General features: G+C 35.0%; 1 protein-coding gene and 1 long non-coding RNA gene across 3 annotated transcripts; one reads left to right on the top strand and one right to left on the bottom strand.

The window, feature by feature from the left end:
• Nucleotides 1-1,566: 1,566 nt before the first annotated feature.
• On the bottom strand, nt 1,567-13,037 carry LOC128178214 (uncharacterized). Its single transcript, XM_052845266.1, has 8 exons — nt 12,811-13,037; nt 12,566-12,683; nt 7,631-7,802; nt 6,213-6,353; nt 4,776-5,114; nt 3,460-3,600; nt 3,104-3,226; nt 1,567-2,915 (listed from the first exon to the last, which is right to left on the bottom strand). The coding sequence occupies exons 2-8, from the start codon at nt 12,656-12,658 to the stop codon at nt 2,692-2,694; spliced, it is 1,233 nt and encodes a 410-aa protein (XP_052701226.1). The 5' UTR covers nt 12,659-12,683; nt 12,811-13,037; the 3' UTR covers nt 1,567-2,691.
• On the top strand, nt 10,025-19,624 carry LOC128178215 (uncharacterized). 2 transcript variants are annotated; one of them, XR_008242927.1, is made up of 3 exons: nt 10,025-10,998; nt 15,338-15,720; nt 19,218-19,624. It is a non-coding gene; the product is annotated as an uncharacterized LOC128178215 (long non-coding RNA). The 2 variants fall into 2 exon arrangements; XR_008242926.1 differs by lacking the exon at nt 15,338-15,720.
• Nucleotides 19,625-22,411: the final 2,787 nt, after the last annotated feature.

The raw sequence follows: 22,411 nt of genomic DNA, 5'->3' as shown, positions 1-22,411 counted from the left end.
ATGACATACATTTACCTTTCTTTACCAGCGATTTCTGCACTAGCGATTTTACTGCAGCTATCACTTTTTGTATTCAATAAATTTGAAGCTACACTAGCTGTCTATATAGAACGTCTGCTTCTGTATAATGGCCTTGACCTTTGTTGACCTTGCGGTCATGGACTGATGAAGTTGAGGCTTAGATTGCAGAACAACTAGATATAATAACATTCTGTTACAGTTCACTGTTCTGTACACAATACACGTAAACACAGTGAATTGTCATCATCTTAAAACTGTTTCAATGCAATATCACGTTCGTCAACGCCCAAACTGCAAGTATATTCAGACCATACGAATGGTTACAATACACAAATGATCTTTTATCTTTGATGGAAAAGTATATAGTCTCAATCTAAACAAAATGTCGGCTATTCTAAACCAATGCCTACGAAATAAATCATTTTAAAAATAGGTGTTTTGTCATATTACCATGTGATCGGTCTTTTTAATTTTGTTCTTTGTTATGTATTAATGTGACCTTTTTCTGTTGCTTTCGACTTAAAAGATGTATGGCAACGCCAGTTTAATTAGAAATTTGAATCTGTGACACTTACAGAAGATTATTAAACAGTTTAGCACTTGTACTCGTCTAGTAGATTTGTCTTTGATAACAAAAGCTATATTTGTTTTTGATTTATCTGTTTCCTGATAAATATTTTTCAGCTCAAAATAATATCTTTAACAAACTTTTTATATTCAACATTATTCAACCTTCAATGTACTAAAACAATGATATACGAATCATATGCTGATATCATTATGTGGACTTTGATTTGTAGTTCTTTATTATGGTATAGATCAAATTGGTATAGATCAAATTGATATATTCAATTAACTATATTTCAAACATTGCCGATGTAAATATAATACATGAAAATAAAAAATCCGATGTTTTTCTTATATCACAGGTGCTACAATTTGTCAGGGTTTTGAAATTTCTTTTATGTGACATTTTTTGAAAAATATTTTAATCCATGGGCGCACTTGGCCTAAACGATAAGATGTGTGTTGACTTTATGAGAGTTTGAATTTTAAATGATCAGCTCCTGTGTCTAGAAAAAGTTCAAAATGCAAAAAGAGTTTGGATTTTCAGCAGGATGTTAATATCTTGTTTTCTCATCAAAACAAGCCTTCAAATATTGACCTCCTTTCTTTTAATTCTTCAATGCGCTAAAAGATCATTGACTGACAAAACCGGAAAGCCGTTTGCCAAGATCTGCACAATTGTGAAATTGACGCTGTTTCAACAAAATATACAGCACCGGATGTAGTCGGACGAGTGTCGTTGCGTTCAATGTATTCATACCTATAAGCCAATGACTGGACAGTTAACCATGAGTAGTTCATGTTAAAACGGTTCTAATATTAAAAGACAAAAATGGCGGCAGTTGGAGGCCTTGTTGCTTTATATAGTATCCAACGGATACTTGCCATCTTTATACAGGCCAACTTCTTTGAGGGACAGCTCCTATGACAGGTATCGTTATATGAGAAGTCTGAATTTTCAATACATAAAGAAGAGCGTTTATAATTTCTATCAGGATATAGGTCAGTTTATTATTAAATAATAATAACAATAAATTTAAAACAATTCAAGTAGTCATATAAATAATTAACAAAACAGTAAACTACGTTAGAATCAAAGATACAATTGGTCCATATAACATTTAACAGAGGTTATATGATAATGAGTATGACAAAATCAAGTTGAAGGAATTCATATTTACATCCTCCGATCTAACATGCTTTCATGGCGTCCATGGAATATAATTATTTACAGTACAAAACGCCATCATATAGATCAAAAATATACATAACACTGACAATATCACAATATTCAAAATAAAACATTATGATAATGAAATTGAAACACACAAATTGTTGCCATTTGAGGGAAACACATTGCTTTTCAAATACTGAGTTCAGAATACAATCTGCTGCTAAAACAACAAAATATTTTGATTTTATGGTAATGAGATTCAAACAGCTGACTTCGATCGCCCGGTTGGGTTGTGTCCTCTATTTAGAAAATGTAGCCTACTAAATTTTTACCACATCCAATGGATGACTATAGAAAAAAATAAAACATCGTAAAAATTCAAACGTTATTTCGGGGTTTTTTAAGGGTCAGAAAACGTGTCTTTAAATGCTTCTACACCTGATTGTTGGAAACCCAAACCCTAGGGTGCGTGATTTGCTGGTGTTCAGATTAAACCTTTTGTAATAATTACTTTGTAAGTTACATAGCCGTGACTGGAGATCTGTGACTGTGTTTACAACATATTACATTTCAGGCCCTGCAATGTCACAAAATACCTGCCCTACACATACAATGAAACAAAAGTGCAAAAATATGCAAGAATAAAAAAGTTTAGAAGTTTCAAATAAAATGTCATTGACACAATAATACGGACGCCATCTTGTAAGATTGAAGATTTTTAGTTAAACAGGTCTCTTTGTCTTTCTCTTAAAAAACCCTCATCAACCTGCTGTGATTAGCAAGAACTACTGGGCCCGCAAATCGCAAGAGATGATTCATGAATTTCATCCCTGTACCATCATGTCAAACAGCACAAAGAGCAGATCTGCTGAAAAATGTCTGATTGAATTAGAAGTCTCTATACTTGTGGTCAATGATGTTTCGAGAACCTAAAATGGCTTCTTTAGGAGCATGACATCATAATAGTTAAGACCATCTATGTGTGTAAATTGCACATTAACGAAGCCATGTTTGGCAAATAGTTTCTGATAATCGGATAGGGTTCTCTCTTGGCCCTGTGATAGAAGGGTCATCACAAAATCATTGGTAACGGCAAGCTCCGGTTCTGTGCGATTCTCAGCAAGGATCTTTTCCATTACTAACACTGATCCACCTGGAAAAAATGAAAAAGATTCTTTAAAACATTTGACTTTTTGCAGAATTTAAAATATGTACCATTATCTGGTGATATTCTTAAAATATATCGCATCGATTAACAAAAAATCGCATCAGTTTATTTTATTCAATGAAAACTCCTTTAAAAATATTGCAGTATTCGTATTAAATTTGTTAAGTACTCACCCGGGGGAAGCTTAGAGTACACCTTCTGGAGAAGTTTGTCGATCCCTTTAAGGTCAAAACCATGAATAATGTGACCCAAAAGATACAGGTCAGCTGATGGTATATCATCTTCGAAGAAGTTTCCTGCAAAATGCAAAATACGACTTTAATAAAACAACATCTTCAATAATGTATGTACATAAATTAGGAACAATTTATTGAATGGCTATGATAATTAGATTTCTTAAGTTCAGTGTAACAATTTATCAATTCAACATTCAAAGTTCCATCTTGATGCTTTAACTTAGGTACCCTTTGCAGTAAGGTTAAAGCAAGGTCGATATTTTGAGAAGTTTTCAAAACAAAGTCGTACTCACCAGCCTTGAAAAAGACCTGTCCCTGAGAACACGGATTCTGCATTTTCTGAGCAATTTGGATGACAGGTGGAAGGTCAAAGACTGTGACCTTCATGTGAGGATAAGTATTTGCCAGTTCATATGAGATTCTGCCCGTGGCGCCTGTAATGATACAGTAATATATTTCTTTTAAAAATATTTTAAAATTTGAAATAGAAAATGGTGACATTCAAACGAAATTTTTTTTTTTGCTTTGAATTTAGGTAAATATTTGAATTCATGGTTTACTGTCTTTGTAATGCTTTTTTATAAGAGATAAAAAAAAAAATTTTCTGAAAACGGTGGCCTTGCTTTTCAAGGCACCCCCGCCACATTATAGGGCAAACAAGAAAACTTAAGATAAACGACGCGGTTTCACACCTCATCAATCGTCTCTTTGAGCGACTGCGCGGTACATTGTAAATATCCAGACATGCTATTTATGAAACCCCAACCCAGTTTGTCGGAATTTGACCAATGGGGAATCTTTTTTCTGTGGACGCCAAGAGGGTCAGTAGGCCATTACTTAAGATGGAACTTTCTTCCTTGTTTTTCAACTTGTCAATCCTCTTAACGATTCAACATGCGTTTCATCATAACAAATCACCGTTAACCAATGTAAATCGCAGACAAGATGATGTCTCGAATGCCCTAACAGACCAGTCTGTCCTTTTGCCGTTACTTTTGGTTCCTATCTCTACCATTGTTAATCACCTGGTTTTTCTTTCATTACAGATATGCCATTGCTAGTCACTGACACACATGTTATATCACTTGTGGTCAAAGTGTAAAAAATTCAAAATGAACAACATAAATTTCTCTAATCTTTCTTTCTAGTTTAATTAGTTTTTTTGACAAATACTAGTTTGATGTGGTTAAGTTTGTGTGGGAAGGCTTTTGATAAGTTAGCAGTGTCTAATTAAGGAATTATATCACAATATAAATTAGTCATTCGGAAAATTAATATTTACAAACATCAAAATTTTAACAATAATTAAAAAAAAAGAATCAATTAACCATTTATGCAACTTGAAAAGAATCACTTTAACCCGGAACATTTTAAAGTCCCTCATTTTAATATCACACAATTTGATTAAACAGAACTCGAATTTAATTAAATCTATGTAAATATTGTTGTTTTTCTACTTCCAGTGTGAATTTTGACTGAGATATAATGAAATGCTGGACGAGTTTTGTATGTGTTCTTATGTTGGCTGTTTTATAATAAGACATTTCCGTTGGTTTTATTTATTTCGAAAAGGCATTTTTTTCTCCAAACTGCAAAGACCATAACCTACCTCCCAAATCTACTGCCGATCTATGCTGCCTGAGGTCAAATGCCTTCACCATGGCCGAAGCGCACGTGGCTGAAAACCCTTCCATTGCCATAAGGAATTTCGCTTGATACTCCATACCATTCTTCTCCATGGGCATCTTGGAGTTTGGAGGCATTTTTGGCATGCAGGGCATTTTGGGTATATGTGGCATGGTCGGGGTGTTCTGTTTGATGGGTGAGCCTGGACCCATGTTGTTTTCTTTATCCATGATGTTGTTGGGAGCCTTTTGGTGATTGGGTGAAGACATCATTATGTTTCCATTGTCAGCCACATTTTTATTTATGTCAAGTTTACCTTTACCTGGAAGAAACAGGATAAATCGAAATGAAGACACAGTTCTTGAAAGAGAGGGCAAAGTTGCGTCACGAATGAATATTAATTTTACATTTTAAACCTAAAAATTCACTTATCACAATACAATTAACTAATTTTAGCAATTTGGTTCCAATAAGTTCCTTGTCGACGAGTTCATCAAGCGAGGCAAAATATTTAATAATCTTAAAAAAGGGTAACTTCGTTTAGTTCTTCTGAATTGTACTTTCAAATTAGGCTTTCTTCCTTATAAGTTTGATATGTCGTCTAAAAATAGAGTGTACTTATAGAGGAACCGTCACAACGAAATTATTTACATGTTTATTATTCTATTCTAATGGATAGGAGCAGTTGAGTAATGAAGATAAAATGAGAAATATTCTCGGCCACAAATATTTCAACCAGGTTTATACAGTTTTTGTGTATATACTTTGTGATTAAGTGCGTGCTAAATAGAAAGTTTGACAGTTCGTAAACTTCGTATTTGCTTTTATCTAGTGATATTGAAATTCACGACACAACATAAAAGTATAATGATTCCAAAACAAACATCTTTCTTCCGGCATCATTAAATCTTGAAATAAACAAGCCCGTGTCAAATGGCCAGGTCTATCATTTGCTGCCGTCGGGGACATGCTGACAGTTAAAGAGTTAAAATGTTTTAGTAAATTAACAAGGCAATTATCAACCTGTTGTAGACATTTCCGCTTGCTTCACACCTTGGCTTGACCCCTGCGCTACAGCAGCTTGTAAACTAATGATCCGACAATGCCTCAGGTGTACCGTACTCTCCCCCCACCTCATTTAACGTGTCCCATAGTGTAATAGATAAGGAAAAAATGGTAATAAGATTAAAATAGCACTCCAAATTAAACGACTTTGTGTGCGATTCACCCGACTGTTATGAATGAAAAAGTAATTGCCCCCTTACGAAATAATTCCATGCGCTATTCTAAATAGATATGTCTTCTGCGAAAATTATCAAACCCACCCTTGTGATAATCCCCTTCTTTGTGTTGTAAATAAAATATGATATGCAACTCTCATCTGCAGAAGATAAGAAGGTGGGATGGCGCAACTAATTACCTGATTTCAAAAGCATTGGTAGATTATCAAGTAGTGGTAAGATCATGGTGTCGACAGACATTGCGAGCCCGATCATTGTGGGTCGACGGGACCGAGTCAGGTATTTAGACGTCCCCGGAGAGTTCCTGTAGGATGGCGAACCTAGACGAAACGGAAGAACAAGAACATAAACCCATGATTATTTTAATTGTCTTGGAATATTAATTCTTAAAGAACTTTATATATATAAAGAATTGTTTTAAACTGAATGAGACAATGGAAGATTTTCCCCACGATTATGATATGGAACAAGGACTAGGTCTTGTCAGATTCAGACAGATAACGTTTAGGAAATGATGTGCGATGTCTATAATAATTTATTGCTTGTGTGCATTGTGTCCTAATTTCGGTTCATTCTTTGTACAGCTGAACACTCCCAAGAACACTTAATTTAAGAGTCATATTTTCTTGATATATGATTAATGAAATCATTAAACAATGAAATATCAATAATGTACAATGTGTTGTCCCTATCTTGAAATTCATTCACTCCATGACATTTATCTCAAGGGATGGGCATTTCCGCAAAATTGACCCTAAAAGAAGGAAACCGTATATTACCATTCATTCTCAGAAACTTTCATTCATACCGCCGGATCCCGCGAGCTCCATTTATAAGACCAGATATGACATATAAGGGTTAAAGGATACAGATGGCTTGGCCAGATATGGCCAAATTGCGGTCCAATAGAATGCTGCGAAGAAACCCCTGAGTGAACCCTATTTCTAAGCTCATCCCACGCAGTTGGTTAATATTTGTTAATTAATGAGGACCCCTGACACGAATATGTCCCTACATCGTTAGAGCTATAAAATTCATCTGTGTCGGATTAAGGGTCTAATGGCGGGAAGGTCCCTGGACAGCAGACGACCACATAAAAAACCCCAAAAAGCATCAACGACAAAAATACATGCTCCGAAATAGTCTCGTTCTAATTGAATTGTAGTCCGTTTGCAAAAAATGCCCGTCAATGAATGCAATAAAAATAGATTCGAAGAGAGGGATGGAAGATGATAAGAAAAAAAAATTCTTTATTGTCGGTGAAAACATCAGGGGTAGTTAACGTAAGGCATTTATGACACAAGCTTCAGAGCAAAGATTCTTCGACACCATTTCTTAACGAGTAAACAGATTCATTATTCAATTACGCCTATTGTCTTAAAGTCGGTGTTAAGCTTACACCCACTCTAATGAGCAATTCAATAGGAAACCAATGCGTCAGACGATGATGTGGATGAAGTTACAGGTTCCGAATCCTCTTTATGTTCGGCAAATGGTTGAGTTATACTGGCAGCAAAATACTTCGGTTTCGATTTCATCAGTAGTTGACTGGAGGTTGTTTTAAGTATGTTTTAAACTATATAAGAGTTTGAAATACCTTTTCTGTTGCAATCCTTTTGTAACAGGTTGTAACTTGCAAGAGTGCTTAGCAACCGCTCTGAAACAGCGACGTCATATCCGCACTTCTTTGCAATGGATTCTGCAGTGCAAGCTTCTCCTAGTGACTCAATTTCGTCAAACAAACCAATCTCTAAGCACTGCATCATTATCTGTTGGTTGTGAAAAATAATCATAGATTACCATATCATTGAAAATCGTTTATCAATACGAAGTTTTCATCCAGGAAGTTAACTTAGATCTATGACCAGGAAGTAAAAACTACAATTTATTTTTGAGGCTGATGACGCTTTCGGACCTTGTAATCTATAAGAAATTCATCATTTTTAGGGTAATAAAAAATGAACAAAGGAGCAGAAGCACTGTTTCCGATTGGCTCGCTACTGTATAAATATAGCGATCAAGAGGACACCCTTTCGTGATGGTTTTCATTAATTCTCTTATCGCTTCTGAAGATAGTTTCGAATAACATCATATATAAAATTATATTGATTGTCCCAAGACTAACATCACGTTAATCTTGGGCTTCTTGGTGTAGAGATAAGTCGTTAAATAATAGATGAATGGTTGTCGTCGTTCGTGAAGTGGACTGGTGGGGGTTAATTAACACGACACCCACGCGGGTCATGGTCTGTAAACAATACGCCGGTGAGGGGACATGTACATTTATATTTGCCCTGTCTCATCAACCATTTCTCTGCCCCGAGCATTCTTAATAATGAATTGCATCGTACTACGATCCTTATGATAATTGTATTTTGGAATGGAGAGGGGAAGGAAAAGCTTTGCACACGTGCGTTGATATGTTCTAATTTCTAAATTAGAAAAATGGCCATGTAATTCCTTGGCCAAAATTTATTCTATCATTTGTTCCAAAGATTTAGCTATTCATGATCACACTTTATCGCTGGCATCGCACTTCCTCTGTGATATTTTATTTACAGTGTTTTATTTTTGGAAGCCAATTTCTTATACTTTCATATTCCAGAGTACAAAAGGAAAGTTTTATCTATATCACGCTACCCTAAAATAAATCCATTGACATTCAGCGCTCGGGACAATGAAGCAAAAATAATTCCTAGTTAAATAGCATCGTAATTCTTTTATGAACTGTAGGCAAAAATAACACGCAGGATAATATGATTCCATTGGTTTCTCGCCGTTTTTTCGCTAATCCTTTCCTTTTCATCGAACTAAATTAGACCATTTTGTGATAACAAGAAAATTGCAACAATGAATAAAAGAGCTGTCGGTTTCTCGTTCGTCAAATTTCTATTATAAATATTATAATGTCAATTTTGATACGGTTATGACGTCAGTGAATTTCTCGGTGTGAAATATCGCTGGGATAAAATGACGTAGTGAGCAGACGTTTATAACTCGTTTATGTATACTAGTAACCTTGAACAGCTGCTTCTTTGTCAAATAAAATATGTACGTATATTCATCTTCAATTAAATATACGCTTTTGGATTACTACATTGTAGCGTAAAATTAGATCGACACGACTTATCTTTCAAATATAGCTCTTACATTACAAATCGTGATTCTCTTATTAGATCGTTAATTAACGAAAACCCTTCAAACATGATTGACGCATGCAATTTGGCGGGTTTTTAACAGATTAAAGCGTTAGACTACACATTAAGAGATTAGCTATCGTAATCACTCAATTGAGAGAAGCAGACCTGTTCTTAGACATCGCAAAACATCTTTAGATGCATCTTATCAGATTTCTTTTAAACTGGGGCGGGAAGGGAAAAGATAGCTTTCTTTTTATCAAACATAACTGTACACATCTGGACGTCAGTATAGAAGAAATTAAACGAATTTTTCAAACGGCCGTGTTGAACCAGAAATACGAATTTTAAGTGTTCAAATATTCAGTTATCATACGTTTTTTCTGAAAAAATAAACCGTACGAAGTGGGCGGTTTATCAAAGTTTTCAATAAATGTCAAACATCTGCTTTTGAAATTCAACTTACGATGTCAAAATAGTGGCTTTGAACTTAAAAAAAGAATAGAAAAACGTGTTAATGTATTCTTTCAATTTAATTTTTCTTTATCAAGACTAGGGTCTCTGTCCTGAGAAGATTCATGTGACGAACAAAATTTACGAGCGTTTCATATTGTCCATTCTCTATTTATCATTATGATGTATGTACGTAAACATTTTTTCCATTAAAAGCTGTGAAATAAGTAAAACCTAAAACCATCAACAGTAATTGGACGTAAGCAAATTTACTAGAGCTGAAGTTATGGAGAAATCATGTTTCAGTTTACACCGTAAAATTGAAAACGTACCCAAAAGTCAGTTTTAAACAATTTATCATTAAATTAATAATATTAGACTATTACATCATGAAAACTGGACTGGTTGCAAAAAGTTAACTGGCCAGATTACTGACTTAAAGGATTTCTTTTTAATCTCAAAAGTACACCATTTGTAATAACGATTTGTTATATATATAATTGGTTAATATCTGAATATATTGAAAAATTAAAAGAGCTCATAAAAGTTGATGACCAAAGATTTATTATAAACACGTATTGTAAAATCTTTTACCTCTTACTTTGAAAATCTGGAAAATTTTAATCTTGATAAAAAAAAATCAACGGGGAGGTATTTCGGTGCCGTGGGGTATCCTCGCCGAGGGAAACCCTAAACCGATTTAGAAATAACAAAATCTTTGGAAGTGCGAAACTAAGGTTTTGAATTCACTAATCAGCAGAAAGGTGTCTTGTTTATCGGCTTTCTAGAGAAAAGAATTTGTAGCAAATTAAAATTACTTTAAACTTGGCGATAATCGTTGCCCGCAATCGTTAGACATGCGTTTGCTGGGCTTTTTAACAAAATGTGGCCCAAAGAATCATTTCAAGAAAACGGAGGGTAATTTATATGGTTTTAAGTCACACCGTGGGGTCAATTTAAACCTCCCCAGCGGAGACTTTTACCATGCAGAGAAACACAAACCACGGGATTCTTTAGTTATTAGCGCTGATCTGTAGAAAAAACATTTTAATTGTGTCTAAATTATTAAGGACGACTTTACGTCACGTGTATCTTTTCAATTTTCAAGAGTGACGTCATATTTAAACCGTGTCGCGCTTCTTTGTTATCATGGGGGGAAGAATTCGGCGAATGTCGAATAAATAGCAAGCAAAATAACCTTGGCGAAAGATTACAGAGTTTGTGTCAACAAAACTCGCGATAAAGCAGTCGGTTAGAGTATAAATACACACATACAAGACGCTCTCTAGATATATTATACAATTGATCTGAGAGCGATTTTTTCCCTGCCGAATGAGAGGTTTTTATGACGACCCACTGCCGCAAGACAGGTACTGTAAGTATGGCGCACCGATACGCGACGGTTTTTTGCACGTACATGTAGGATTATAGAGAGAGAGTTCCGTTTGTAGAAAAGGGGAGCAAGAGGCGGGGGTCATTCGATGATTTCACTTCAAGGTCAAGCATTGGAAAGATTTAAACAAACGGTTTGCCTTCAACCCACAGCTCGAGTATCTGTTGTTTTTCAGTTTGAAGTAGTGTCAATGCTGAATAATCAGATTATAGTAAAGGACACCGACCTTCAACTCGGAAGAGTACACAAACTCGAGCGAATTCGCTGCAGCTTTATCACGATATGAAAACATTATCCAAAAAAAAAATTGGTACCCTCTGTGGATAAAAAATAGGGCTGAATGAAATTAAATACATGCATTTTAGAAGAATAATTGATAGATGATTTCGCTTTCAAATGATAAAACACCCACACCAGAAATATTGAAAAATATCAAACGCCATCTCGTGTACTAGTATTGATTTTGAATATAAAAATTACAGCATGCTGGATTTATGAAATTATCAGGGTTTTTGCAACGCACTTGTAATAAATCTTTCAATTTTTAAAATATACTTTACCTAAAACTACGTGTTTGATATTATTTCAATACCAGTAGTGTTTTTGATTAGATTGGACTGAAATAAAATTTCCGATACAAACAGATTATCATCGACATGAAAAGTTAATAACTAATGTAAAAATAAAACAAGAGGCTACGCAGTGACGTTTAGTCACGTGAAAAAGCTCCAATGTGTTGGAGTGGTTTTGAGTGTAAAGCCAAAAAAAAGACGAATTAATAAAAACTGACATTTTGCTGTGAAATTTATTTCAATGAAATTTTAATACGTCAACCACTTATTCCACACTCTTTAAATTACATGTATGATACACCTGGGGCTTTATCTTTCACACTGAACTTAGCGCATGCACTTCGCAGATAGATCGGAGCAGAATAAACTCATATACTTGACATGAGATTGTTTTCATTTCATTTTCAAAATTCTGAAAAAACCGAGAATGAGCACCGGTAGTTTTAATTGAGATTTTAAAGTAAACTTTGTCTCAATCGGAAAGAATGCAAATCAAAATTGATTTGCGATGTTTTGTGTATCATTAATGACAACATGTTCAAGCGATGTTTATTTTTCCGATGATTATTAAATCCTTCGTTTTATTATCGAGATATGGACTGAGAATTATTGTGTAAGATTGTGTATTTTATGCAAAATAAAGAGATCAATACGTGCAAAAAATATAAAAATGTTAAAGCTGCCAGACTTGTAAATTATCAGAAAATTTGTGATTTGCAAGCATGAAGTTCTCCTCTGCTCATAAAACCAAGTAATTTTCCACCGGAGATAGAAAGATCAAAGATAGTATATTTTATACAAAATTTGCAAAAGTTTTTGCAACTCGTGGAGTTATAAAATTCAAAACATTACAACGTCTGTCATTTTTCTTCGTAAGTTTTCAACACATGAAAAAATAGGTATACGATCTCTGAATCTCACGGGGGAAAATAAATATTTTTGCGGAGGGGGACAAAAACGGAAAAAAAATCGCTTACCTTGTAACGAGTGCCCCCTGCAATAATGTCCATGATGGGATCCGCTGAGGGGTCGGAGTGGAGGTCCAGCCCTGTAGTCATAAGTTCCGTCATAGTGCCTATTCGTTAGTGCACAGATCTGATAAGACAGTAGAAATGCTTTACCGAGAGGAGTCTGATAGTTAACCAAACAGCTGGTCCTACATTTATAATAGTAGTGAAATTAGGTCATGAACTTCCATATAAGGAAATGGGTACCCTTTTACCCAGAAATGAACCAATCGTCTTTTTCTTTCTCTCATTCAAGTGTAGTTCCCACAATGGACCGTAGTATTGATTTTAAATACTTATGCATATATCCACCGAGTTCGCTGACAATAGTCCTATACTTCTATACTCCCAGAACGTAACTATGTAAATGCTAGCTCACGCCCCTTTTTTCTCGTAGTCCATTTATCCGAATTTCAGCACGTGTGTCAGTGACCTGTTACATTAGCTGAGACCCGCGGGTTCTCTCTTCACTTAGGTCTATATATACCACGTGTATACTATATATACACATGCGATATTCAGCTCTTGCGGAACTGTTTTTCATAATATATAAATGTCACAACATGTCAACATTTTACGATTAATTTAACGCATTATCGCAGAGTAAAAACTTGTCGCACATGCTGAATGAAATTTATCGAATACGCTAGCTTTTACAATGCACTTTTTGCTTGTCTCATGTCACATGTTAACTTTTTGTAGATTTACAAGTGCAGCCACAATGTTAATTATGCAATAATTAGATGACTTAAATATCTTCGTTGAGGGCGCGAAATTAGAATTTGTTATGTGACCCCTTTGTGAACTTTTGAATTCTGTTAATGTATGCAAAATATTTAGAACCATATGCATTAAAATATTACATAATGGAGGACGAGTAAAGAGCGGCGTGAAGCGGGTGGGATTCAGAGGTCAGTTTGTCATCAATAGTCGGCCTAAGTGACCACCCTCCCTAATAACCTTCAGAAGATCGGGGATATGTCCTCTGAAAATTCTTGCATGTGCATCAACATGTGCATGGAATTAAATCTAGCTGATGACAATCCCGTGTTGAATATTGATAAAACTGACACTATGTACACAGATTGTGAGATCGTCCGTCGTCCATTAGACTGAATTTGCGCAGGTTTTGGCAGTCTTATTTTTGCCAAACATGTACCCATATCTCCGAGGATGTACCCCTGATAATCTAGATATTCTCCAATACAACCCGGTTACTTCTTTATCCCGGCGTATCTTTCAGTGGTACGTGACAGGTGCGATGCATGATTTCGGCGTGTCTTATTCTTCCTTGTTGACCCCCCTCCCCCAGCTCTCCCCCGGTCAACAAATTAGTTACGCGGAAAAAAAAAGATTACTCGAAGAAATCAAAAAACCAAAACAAATTCTATCGTAAGTTTTCCTCTTCTATCGCTTTTGATATTTATTTCTTCTATCTCTATTAAGCCTTAGACTAACAGATCAAACAAAGTCCTCAACGTATTTGTTTCTGTGTTTCAAATTTTTGAAACTAATTCAAGTGTAATCACTATCATTCGTATCCATATTATTACGGATTAAACACACTCAAGTTGTATCTCTAGATGATAAGTCCTTGAATTTTGCTTCTGACTTGTTTATATTTTGTGTACTGACATGAGCTTTGGAAGAAATTCCTATGAAGTGAACGACAGATGTTTTCTAAAATGTTTTCAAACTGACTGTCTTTCTTACTGACTTGTGCATAAGCATTGTTTTATGTTTGCTCACAAAATACATCATATATGAGGTACCAAAAGAAACAAATCAACAGAAGCGCGCATCTAGAAGCAATTTTCGATGACAGCAGAATTTGTGCATTGCGTGCCTCCGATGTTTTATAACTGCGTTTAGCAGATTGCACGAAATCCCGTCCAAAAATGACAATCAAATGTGAAAACTAAAGCATGTCGGTCAACGTATAGCAAAATTCGGTCACCAACAAACATTAAATGGTGTGTGTGAACAAAGTAAGGTGGATGTTATTTAACAGAATTAAACATTGGGTAAAAGATCGACTAAAGGCGCTCTTGCAAGGATGTGTCGAAATAGGAGAATAATGTCCTTTTTTGTAGTCCTGTTCTATTTTGGCGCAGATGAATAAAAGTGGAAATTTTGTAGGAATGCATTTTGAATATTTTAAGGAATAATATGCAAACTGAATAAAAAAAAACCCACCCAGATGGATTAATACATGCATGTAAGAAATATGTTGAAATATGAATAGGATTAACGCTTAATTTATGGATATCTATCTTGGGGGGGGGGGGGGGGGGGTGTATAAAAAAATCTAATAAAGAATTCAGATATTTGGTCTGTACATTTTTTAACGTCATACTTGATTATGAAAGAAAAAGGTCTGCTTTATGCGTATTTCACTAACTATACCACGTTCGATCTAATCAATAGTATGTCAAAACTATGTTTCCTCTCATTCATAAAGTCCCCTGTGAATGAGGGGGTATGCATTTATAAAAAAGTGTGTAAAAATATAACAAATGTTGAATGAAATTTAAAAAAATAGGCCGAATTAATTGTACTTTAAGAAGACTTCTAAATATTAGAGCATATCTTCTTGTGCCTGTAAGTCTGTCTGTGTTTTCTCATAAACAATTGAATAAATCTTTTTTTTAAAATTTAACTTTATTTTTTAAATGGCACAACTTAAACGATAGTGCTGACAATTTGAATTTTATGATCATGACTTGACGATTTAAATTTCAGAAATGGAGATTAAGTTTTATCAATCTGGCAAAATCTAGACATTGGCTTAATCCCTTAATCCTCGTTGATACGCTTCAAGACCATCATCTACATACGGTGGGTCTGGAGAAGGAACAACTCGATTCGCTCGTGTTCATGCGCCTCCCATTTGCAGATACTTTAATTCTGACCTTTTATCGTTTCCAAAAATACATTGTTTGGCATTACTACGGAATGCATGCATTCATGCGTCTGTTGTGTACGACATTTTTGTGTTTTTTTTTATTCTTGTTTAAAGATAACACGTACACAGTATTTACTTTTCTCCTCTTGAAACCCCGACAATCATCATGCTGTACGATAAAAAAGAATAATTCTACAGATAAAAAAGGGAAACAGAAACAGTGAGTTTATTAATTAATTATACACTCTTATAAAAATTACTGTTTGTCAATCATGTAAATTGAACCTGTGATCTGGAATTACCAATTCAAAGACCGAATTGTAAATGAATTCAAAGTAGATTGCCGAAAAAAAACAAATTATGTTTAAATGTATTCATTGCTTCCGATTTAACCATTTTTCGGCGAACTCTGAGATTTATGGAAGCTAATTGAATTTACCTAGTATTGCCAGACCTGACCTTGTTTATAGTCCAGTGACATGGAACATTGAGGGAGACGTTTTATGGTTTCATTCAGATTTTCTCCAGGGACGCTCGCCCTTCATGTCGTGATAGGTCAGATGCAACTCCTAATTGACAGAAAAGCATTGGGACAAACCAAGGAACTGAAAAATCGTGTAAAAGATATATGCCTTGAATTCGCCGACCGCGAAACGTCGCATTTCTTCATTTCAAATTGTTAGCAATTTCATCAAATCTTTCAAAAATATCAAAAATGCAATTTCAAACATTTGTTTTCCCCCTTTTTTTGCAAAATCTACAAGTATATCACAAATAACGTTGGGAAGTCATTAGAATCTTCAAATGCAGTAAAAGAAACGTACTTGTTTCGACAAAAGATTCAGTTCTATTCCTAACTACATCATCTAACATGAAAAGACGACTGTTTGCTAAATATATTTCACAAAACTAAGGTGTACAGGTAAATACAGAACTATTTGCCTAACCTCAACATTGCATTAAAAAATTGCTATATACTACGACGTGGCGATATCCCACAATGCACTGTCTGGATTACGCTACTTCGTGCAACACACTGTACGCTAGCACAACCCTTAACGCGCTGTCACGCTGAAACAACGTGGTGTTCTAACACTGTGGTTTCGTTATTTTAGCGCTATGGTGCGTTGTTTGGTGTTGTTATTTGAGCGCTATGGTGCGTTGTTTGGTGTTGTTATTTTAGCGCTATGGTGCGTTGTTTGGTGTTGTTATTTTAGTTCTATGGTGCGTTGTTTGGTGTTGTTATTTTGGCGCTATGGTGCGTTGTTTGGTGTTGTTATTTTGGCGCTATGGTGCGTTGTTTGGTGTTGTTATTTTAGCGCTATGGTGCGTTGTTTGGTGTTGTTATTTTGGCGCTATGGTGCGTTGTTTGGTTTCGTTATTTTAGCGCTATGGTGCGTTGTTTGGTTTCGTTATTTTAGCGCTATGGTGCGCTGTTTGGTGTTGAATGATAATGATACCAGTTATTTGACAGCGAGACAGAGTTTTTTTGTCAACATGTTGTTCAATCTGTGCCAATGGTATTCTCCAAACACCATGCAGATGATAAAGATAACTCAATTTCTACCTATGGTCGGACATATTTATTACGAATTACAATGACTGGATATTTATACCGACATGATCTGTATAAAATTCTAGCAAATTAAATCAAAAGCCACTGAATGCAACAAATGATGTGCTGGACTGCATAGAGTACTTACCACCCAAAACACTAGATTATGACTATATCAGAGTTTATGAAATTGAAAGTGGGGGGGGGGGGGGGGTCGTCATCAGTAAACCCCCGGCATCACAATTTCTAACATCCCAATATGCTTTCTTTTTAATTTCTGTGTACCCATCATGTGAGGTCAGAGGAGGTACGGGTCAACCTAATCATTAGGTCAAGGTTATTTGCTTGTATAGTAATTTAGTAAGACTATGTTATTTATAAAACCCATGACCAGGACAGCAATATATTTGATATATAGGTCAGTATCGGTAGAATGTGTTTTTACTTTGTACGAAGCTTTCTTTGGATGCACGTTATACATGTGCTCACTCACAATCATGACGTGCTTCAACATATTGTTATGTTCAAGTCCAGTTTATTCGCTCAAACCTAATAATTTGTTACAAGTGGAACTTGTAAACATTACATGCTTTCGTGCTGATTAGTTCAATATGTAATAACTGCAAATTAATTACATAACACACCAGTCTCCTGGTATAATTCCACGTGAATCCGTCTAACATATCCAAGATGATCCATTTTTCATTTATTATACTTTTATATTAAATACTGAAATCTGATTGGTTTGGACGCTGTTGGTAATCCGTTCTATTACCCTCAGCGTTAGCAACACATTTGGCAACGGGTACACAACGAATTGTTACATGCGCGTAAATTCTGCGCGTACGGTTCGCCGTATCTATATAAAAGCAGTAAAATTTTCTTTAAAAATAAGACATTCAGTATGAAAAAATAAATAGTGCCTGTTTGGGAGGGTAACTGTTGAAATTAACACCCCTCGAAAACCATTGTCAACCGCTTCGCGTCGGTTGACAATGGTTTTCTCGGGGTGCCAATTTCAACAGTTACCCTCCCAAACAGGCACTATTTATACAATATCATTCGTTTGACGAAGTTGCCTCATATTATAGGAAAACCGAATAAACAACAAATTAAACGAGATATAAATGCATGCTAGCAAACGAATGAGATGAACACCATTAAATAAACAAATTTCTATCGCAAACACCATCTCATGAATAACCTTGAGAAGGCGGACATTCGATAAACCTCTACCCATTTCTACATACAAAACCCAGGATGTTAATGATTGAAGCCCACCATTCAATTGTCGCTTGCTTTCGATGTGGAAAAGAAGAAAAAAGCCCATAAAATAAAGTTCCGGGCGAGGGAGGTTCAAGTGGCTGTCTTTTTTTTTAATCGTGCTCTTTGAAACGCCTCCTGCTTTTTTAACGATAATCTCCATTTAAGCTCCGAGTTTTAGCATACAGGAAGTGGTATATAAGAAATAGCTTAATAAAAATCAATAGTGAACGAAGTGAATAGGGAAACTGCAGAGTTCCTTGCAGACAAACCATCGGTTTATTTTTTTTTATTTTGGAAAATAAATGAGAAACACCGACGATACTTTTTTTTTGCCTTTTTGTACTTTTAAAGCGTATCGATTTCTCTTTATGTAAAATTCATGGCTTCCCATATTTTAATACAAATCGGGTACAGATAGGACTTTCACCACTGTAATGTAATTCATAGTCATGAATTCAAATGACCTAGCGATGCAATGACAAACTGACCAAAGTATTGCACTTTTCTCGAAGTAAGTTGCTAAACAAAACAAATTTTGCAACCATACATTAAAAGGCTGGGTGCTGAAATCAAATGTACTCTACATGTAGTTTCTTATCTTTCTACATGACAGATTTGTACCGAAACGAAATTCAACCTTTAAATATAAAGTATACCTAAAAATTATTAACAGTGCACAATGAGATTGGCTGGATAAGGTGTATGCGTTTAATTGGCAAACCTGAGACCCGACAATTGCATAAAAAAGAGTTATTAGATACAAATACATTTATTTCTGCAAAACACAATCTACTATCTCATTTTACATTGCGTTAAATTGATACACAATAGTCCGGTGTAATCATATCTCTTACTTCGTTTGCATATTACATATAATTTAAAATATTTCTTTTCAGATGGATTGAAATGAGGCAATGGAAAGATCTTCTGTATTGGAGAAGATGACAATGCAAAGTTGTGCTATTAGCCGAGTAAGAACAGAATAGGACCCACACGGGTTACTGAGTAACATCCAGATGTAAATACCCAGTGACATTATTTATAAAAATGTACTACAAGGAGGAGGTAAAAGGAGGTCACCCAGAGATGGACAAAACAGAAGCCCCCAATTGTGAAACAATAAAATTAATATCGGAGAAGAAAATCAATTCAAAGATGATCGAGAGGATTTTTTTGTATAAACTTTTCTGTAATCGATTTTCGTCCACTGAATACTTCGTGTTAACCAAACCTATTTTAATTTATTCTGTATTTGATTAAATAAACACCAGCAGAGCGAAGAAATGCGACAAAAGGAATTGTATATGCTTCGTCGTAATCTTCCTCTATCTAACGTCAAATCGTTACAGTTAGCGTAATCTCCAGATAAAAATTATCAACAATTCAAAAATTATAACAATCGTACTATTATAGCGATTATAGGCGTTTATACAGATCACTGATTCAGATGCTCGTAACTCACTTCCGGTTTCACTTGCCTTGCCACCCGGAAACGTTACTGAAACTTCTAGCCAATGCATGTATTATGGATTGCGGTTCCGATGAAAACACTGATAGTTGATATTTATAGAGTCACAAATATCCATTTATTCCTAAGGTATATGTCCCGCGGACGAGCACAATAAATTTATAGGAGCAAGAAGCTCTCCATAGGATCGCGCCTACTAGCGATTGTAAAAGTCAATTACCCTCAAACCAGCATCACATTTAAATTGCATTAGAGAAAGAGTTTAGTACACAAATGAAGCATTCATTTGAGATGAATTATGCTCAATGTCTTTTCTTAACCTTTGGCGATTTATTTGACTGTTACAATTAGTTTGATTAGTACAAAGTGCCTTCACATGATGACAAATGGATGTCCTTCCGAAGACACCATGCTCTACTGAACTACTGTAAAGGTTACTCCGACCACCATTTGTTTTCTTGCGTACATTCTAAATGTAATAAATCTAAATATAGGAGAAAGTCATACCAAGAAGGAAACTCTTGTCCATAAATATATATTTTTATACTCGTCATGTCAAAGGGGAACATTTCACACGGTGATACTTGCCTCGGTGACCAAGAAAAAACCGGTCATTTCCCGACCAAAAGATCTACAGTGAACATTTTTTTTAAAATGCAGTTTGCAATTAGTACAAGATAGGTTGATGGTTCAGCATATATCTTGAAAACAAAAGTATCATAGACCCGTATAACAGTGAATTTCAAAACGGCCATATAGATTAATAGGTGAGTTATAAGATGCTGTTGGAAACCAATATACACACATATAACCAGCAGATATGTCCTCAGCGATTAAAACCGAGAAGTACCCAATTTTGCATGCAATAAAGGTTTTGAAATACACGCTCGTGGGTGGTGCTCTAGAAGTTTATTGTTATTTTGTCTAAGATGCATGAATACTGACGTTTTATAGTCTACAAACATAAAAAGAATATTATTTTGTAAGTGATTCGAACTTTATCGTGTACTGTATTCTTAAAAGAGCAAAAACAAAACGAGGCCAATTCTTAATGAAAGCTTCGAAATCTGCATCCGTTTAAATTAATACATTTGTACACAATGTTAATTATCATTATATATATCACCTCTTAGAATATTTGATTCCTGGACCTAGTTTTGGTCAATGTTCATTTATTCCGTTCCATCTGACAAAGACGAAGCGTCGCTTGTGACCTTGACTTTATCATTTAACCCTAGGTGTATTACTTACCCAGGGTTCAGTATTTTGTTTTATGAGCCCCGTTGGGTTATATTTAGACGGCCTTTGTTCTTTGGCCGACCTGGACCAGTCACAGATGATATTACCAACCTGACATAAAAAATACGTCCAACAAATGATATAGCTAGCACTAATTATCTGAAAGTCGGAACCCAAATCATAAGTCGAATGGAAACTTTGCAAGCAGGGAATAAAGCGCGACTTTGAGATTGCATGCAACACCAAACTTCAGAAAATTATTACCTCCCCTGTTAATAATTAAACTTATTTTCTATTTTTTACCAAAATATGGTCATGCCTTATTTGCTTCGTATATCACAAAGTTCGCTTGAATGTGTCGATGAATTACAAGTAATTGTACACCGGTCATTTTCATTGCAAATACTTCCCTTTTAATAGGTTCTGTCAATACACCATTTTAATTTTGATAAAACCTTTTTGCCATACGTATCTGCCAAAGTCATTTAAATGTGATTTACATTGAAGCTAAAATATGATCATTATTAAAATTACAATTGTACGTCACTGGTTTGGGAATAAAATGAAAAATCAAATTGTAGCATTGACGCCATTTCATTATTTGTTTTCATATCCAGGATGCTTAATCATCGATTAAACAGCTTTTTTTAAATACAAATTTAAGATAATTAGGATAATATTTTCGAAGTGTATAACAACAGAAATTTTTCATTACACATACAGGAACCATCAAAAATATGTCATAATAACCTAATTCAAGAATTGAAACATAATTCCATTCACCTTGAGCTTAACCAACATTAAACGAAATATATTATAACTTGCCACCTCATCAAAACTGCTTATTTTTCTTCATTATTTTTCAGATAAATTATTTTTTTCTAAAATTCTGAGAAGGTAGTTGATCTGAAATGCCTGAAGAGTAAATCGTCCTTGAGAGGGATTCTGCAGATTACCTCTCTCTGGTTCATTGCGTTCTCTAACGTACACGTGATCTTGGACAATGCATTTGATCCGAATCCTCTGGGCATGCTTAACGTCTAGTTTATCATCACGTGTTAACCACGTGTTAGGAAGGGCGAAGTTTGGCATGATGACACCTTATCACAACGACTCCCTTCAGATTTAAGAAAAATAAGGGCGTGTTACTTTAAAAAAAATATAAAAGTTCATCTTGACTTTCTATCATCAAATTTTCCCGATTACAGTTGACCTAGATTGGATGCACTTACAAAGAGGATAATATTTATGCAAAAATTTTTAAAACTGATTTACCGGTTTTAACTTTTGCAAAGTATATCCCAAAATGAATCAAACCTTATTTTTTAGCAACTGCCAAAGTTTTTTTTAAATTATCTTTTTCTTGCCTTAAACGCACAACTA

The sequence above is a fragment of the Crassostrea angulata genome, chromosome 3 (genome assembly GCF_025612915.1).
Source record: "Crassostrea angulata isolate pt1a10 chromosome 3, ASM2561291v2, whole genome shotgun sequence".
Lineage (NCBI taxonomy): Eukaryota > Metazoa > Mollusca > Bivalvia > Ostreida > Ostreidae > Magallana > Magallana angulata.
This window is presented reverse-complemented; position numbering and strand designations above follow the sequence as displayed.

Bases quoted from the DNA above. Each gene is read 5' to 3' on its own strand.
- LOC128178214 (XM_052845266.1), bottom strand. From the start codon at position 12,658: ATGACGGAACTTATGACTACAGGGCTGGACCTCCACTCCGACCCCTCA. The intron at 6,354-7,630 runs GTATTTCAAACT...CGTTTCGTCTAG, and splicing joins AAAGGATTGCAACAGAAAAG to GTTCGCCATCCTACAGGAAC. The intron at 3,601-4,775 runs GTAGGTTATGGT...GTATCATTACAG, and splicing joins ATCGGCAGTAGATTTGGGAG to GCGCCACGGGCAGAATCTCA.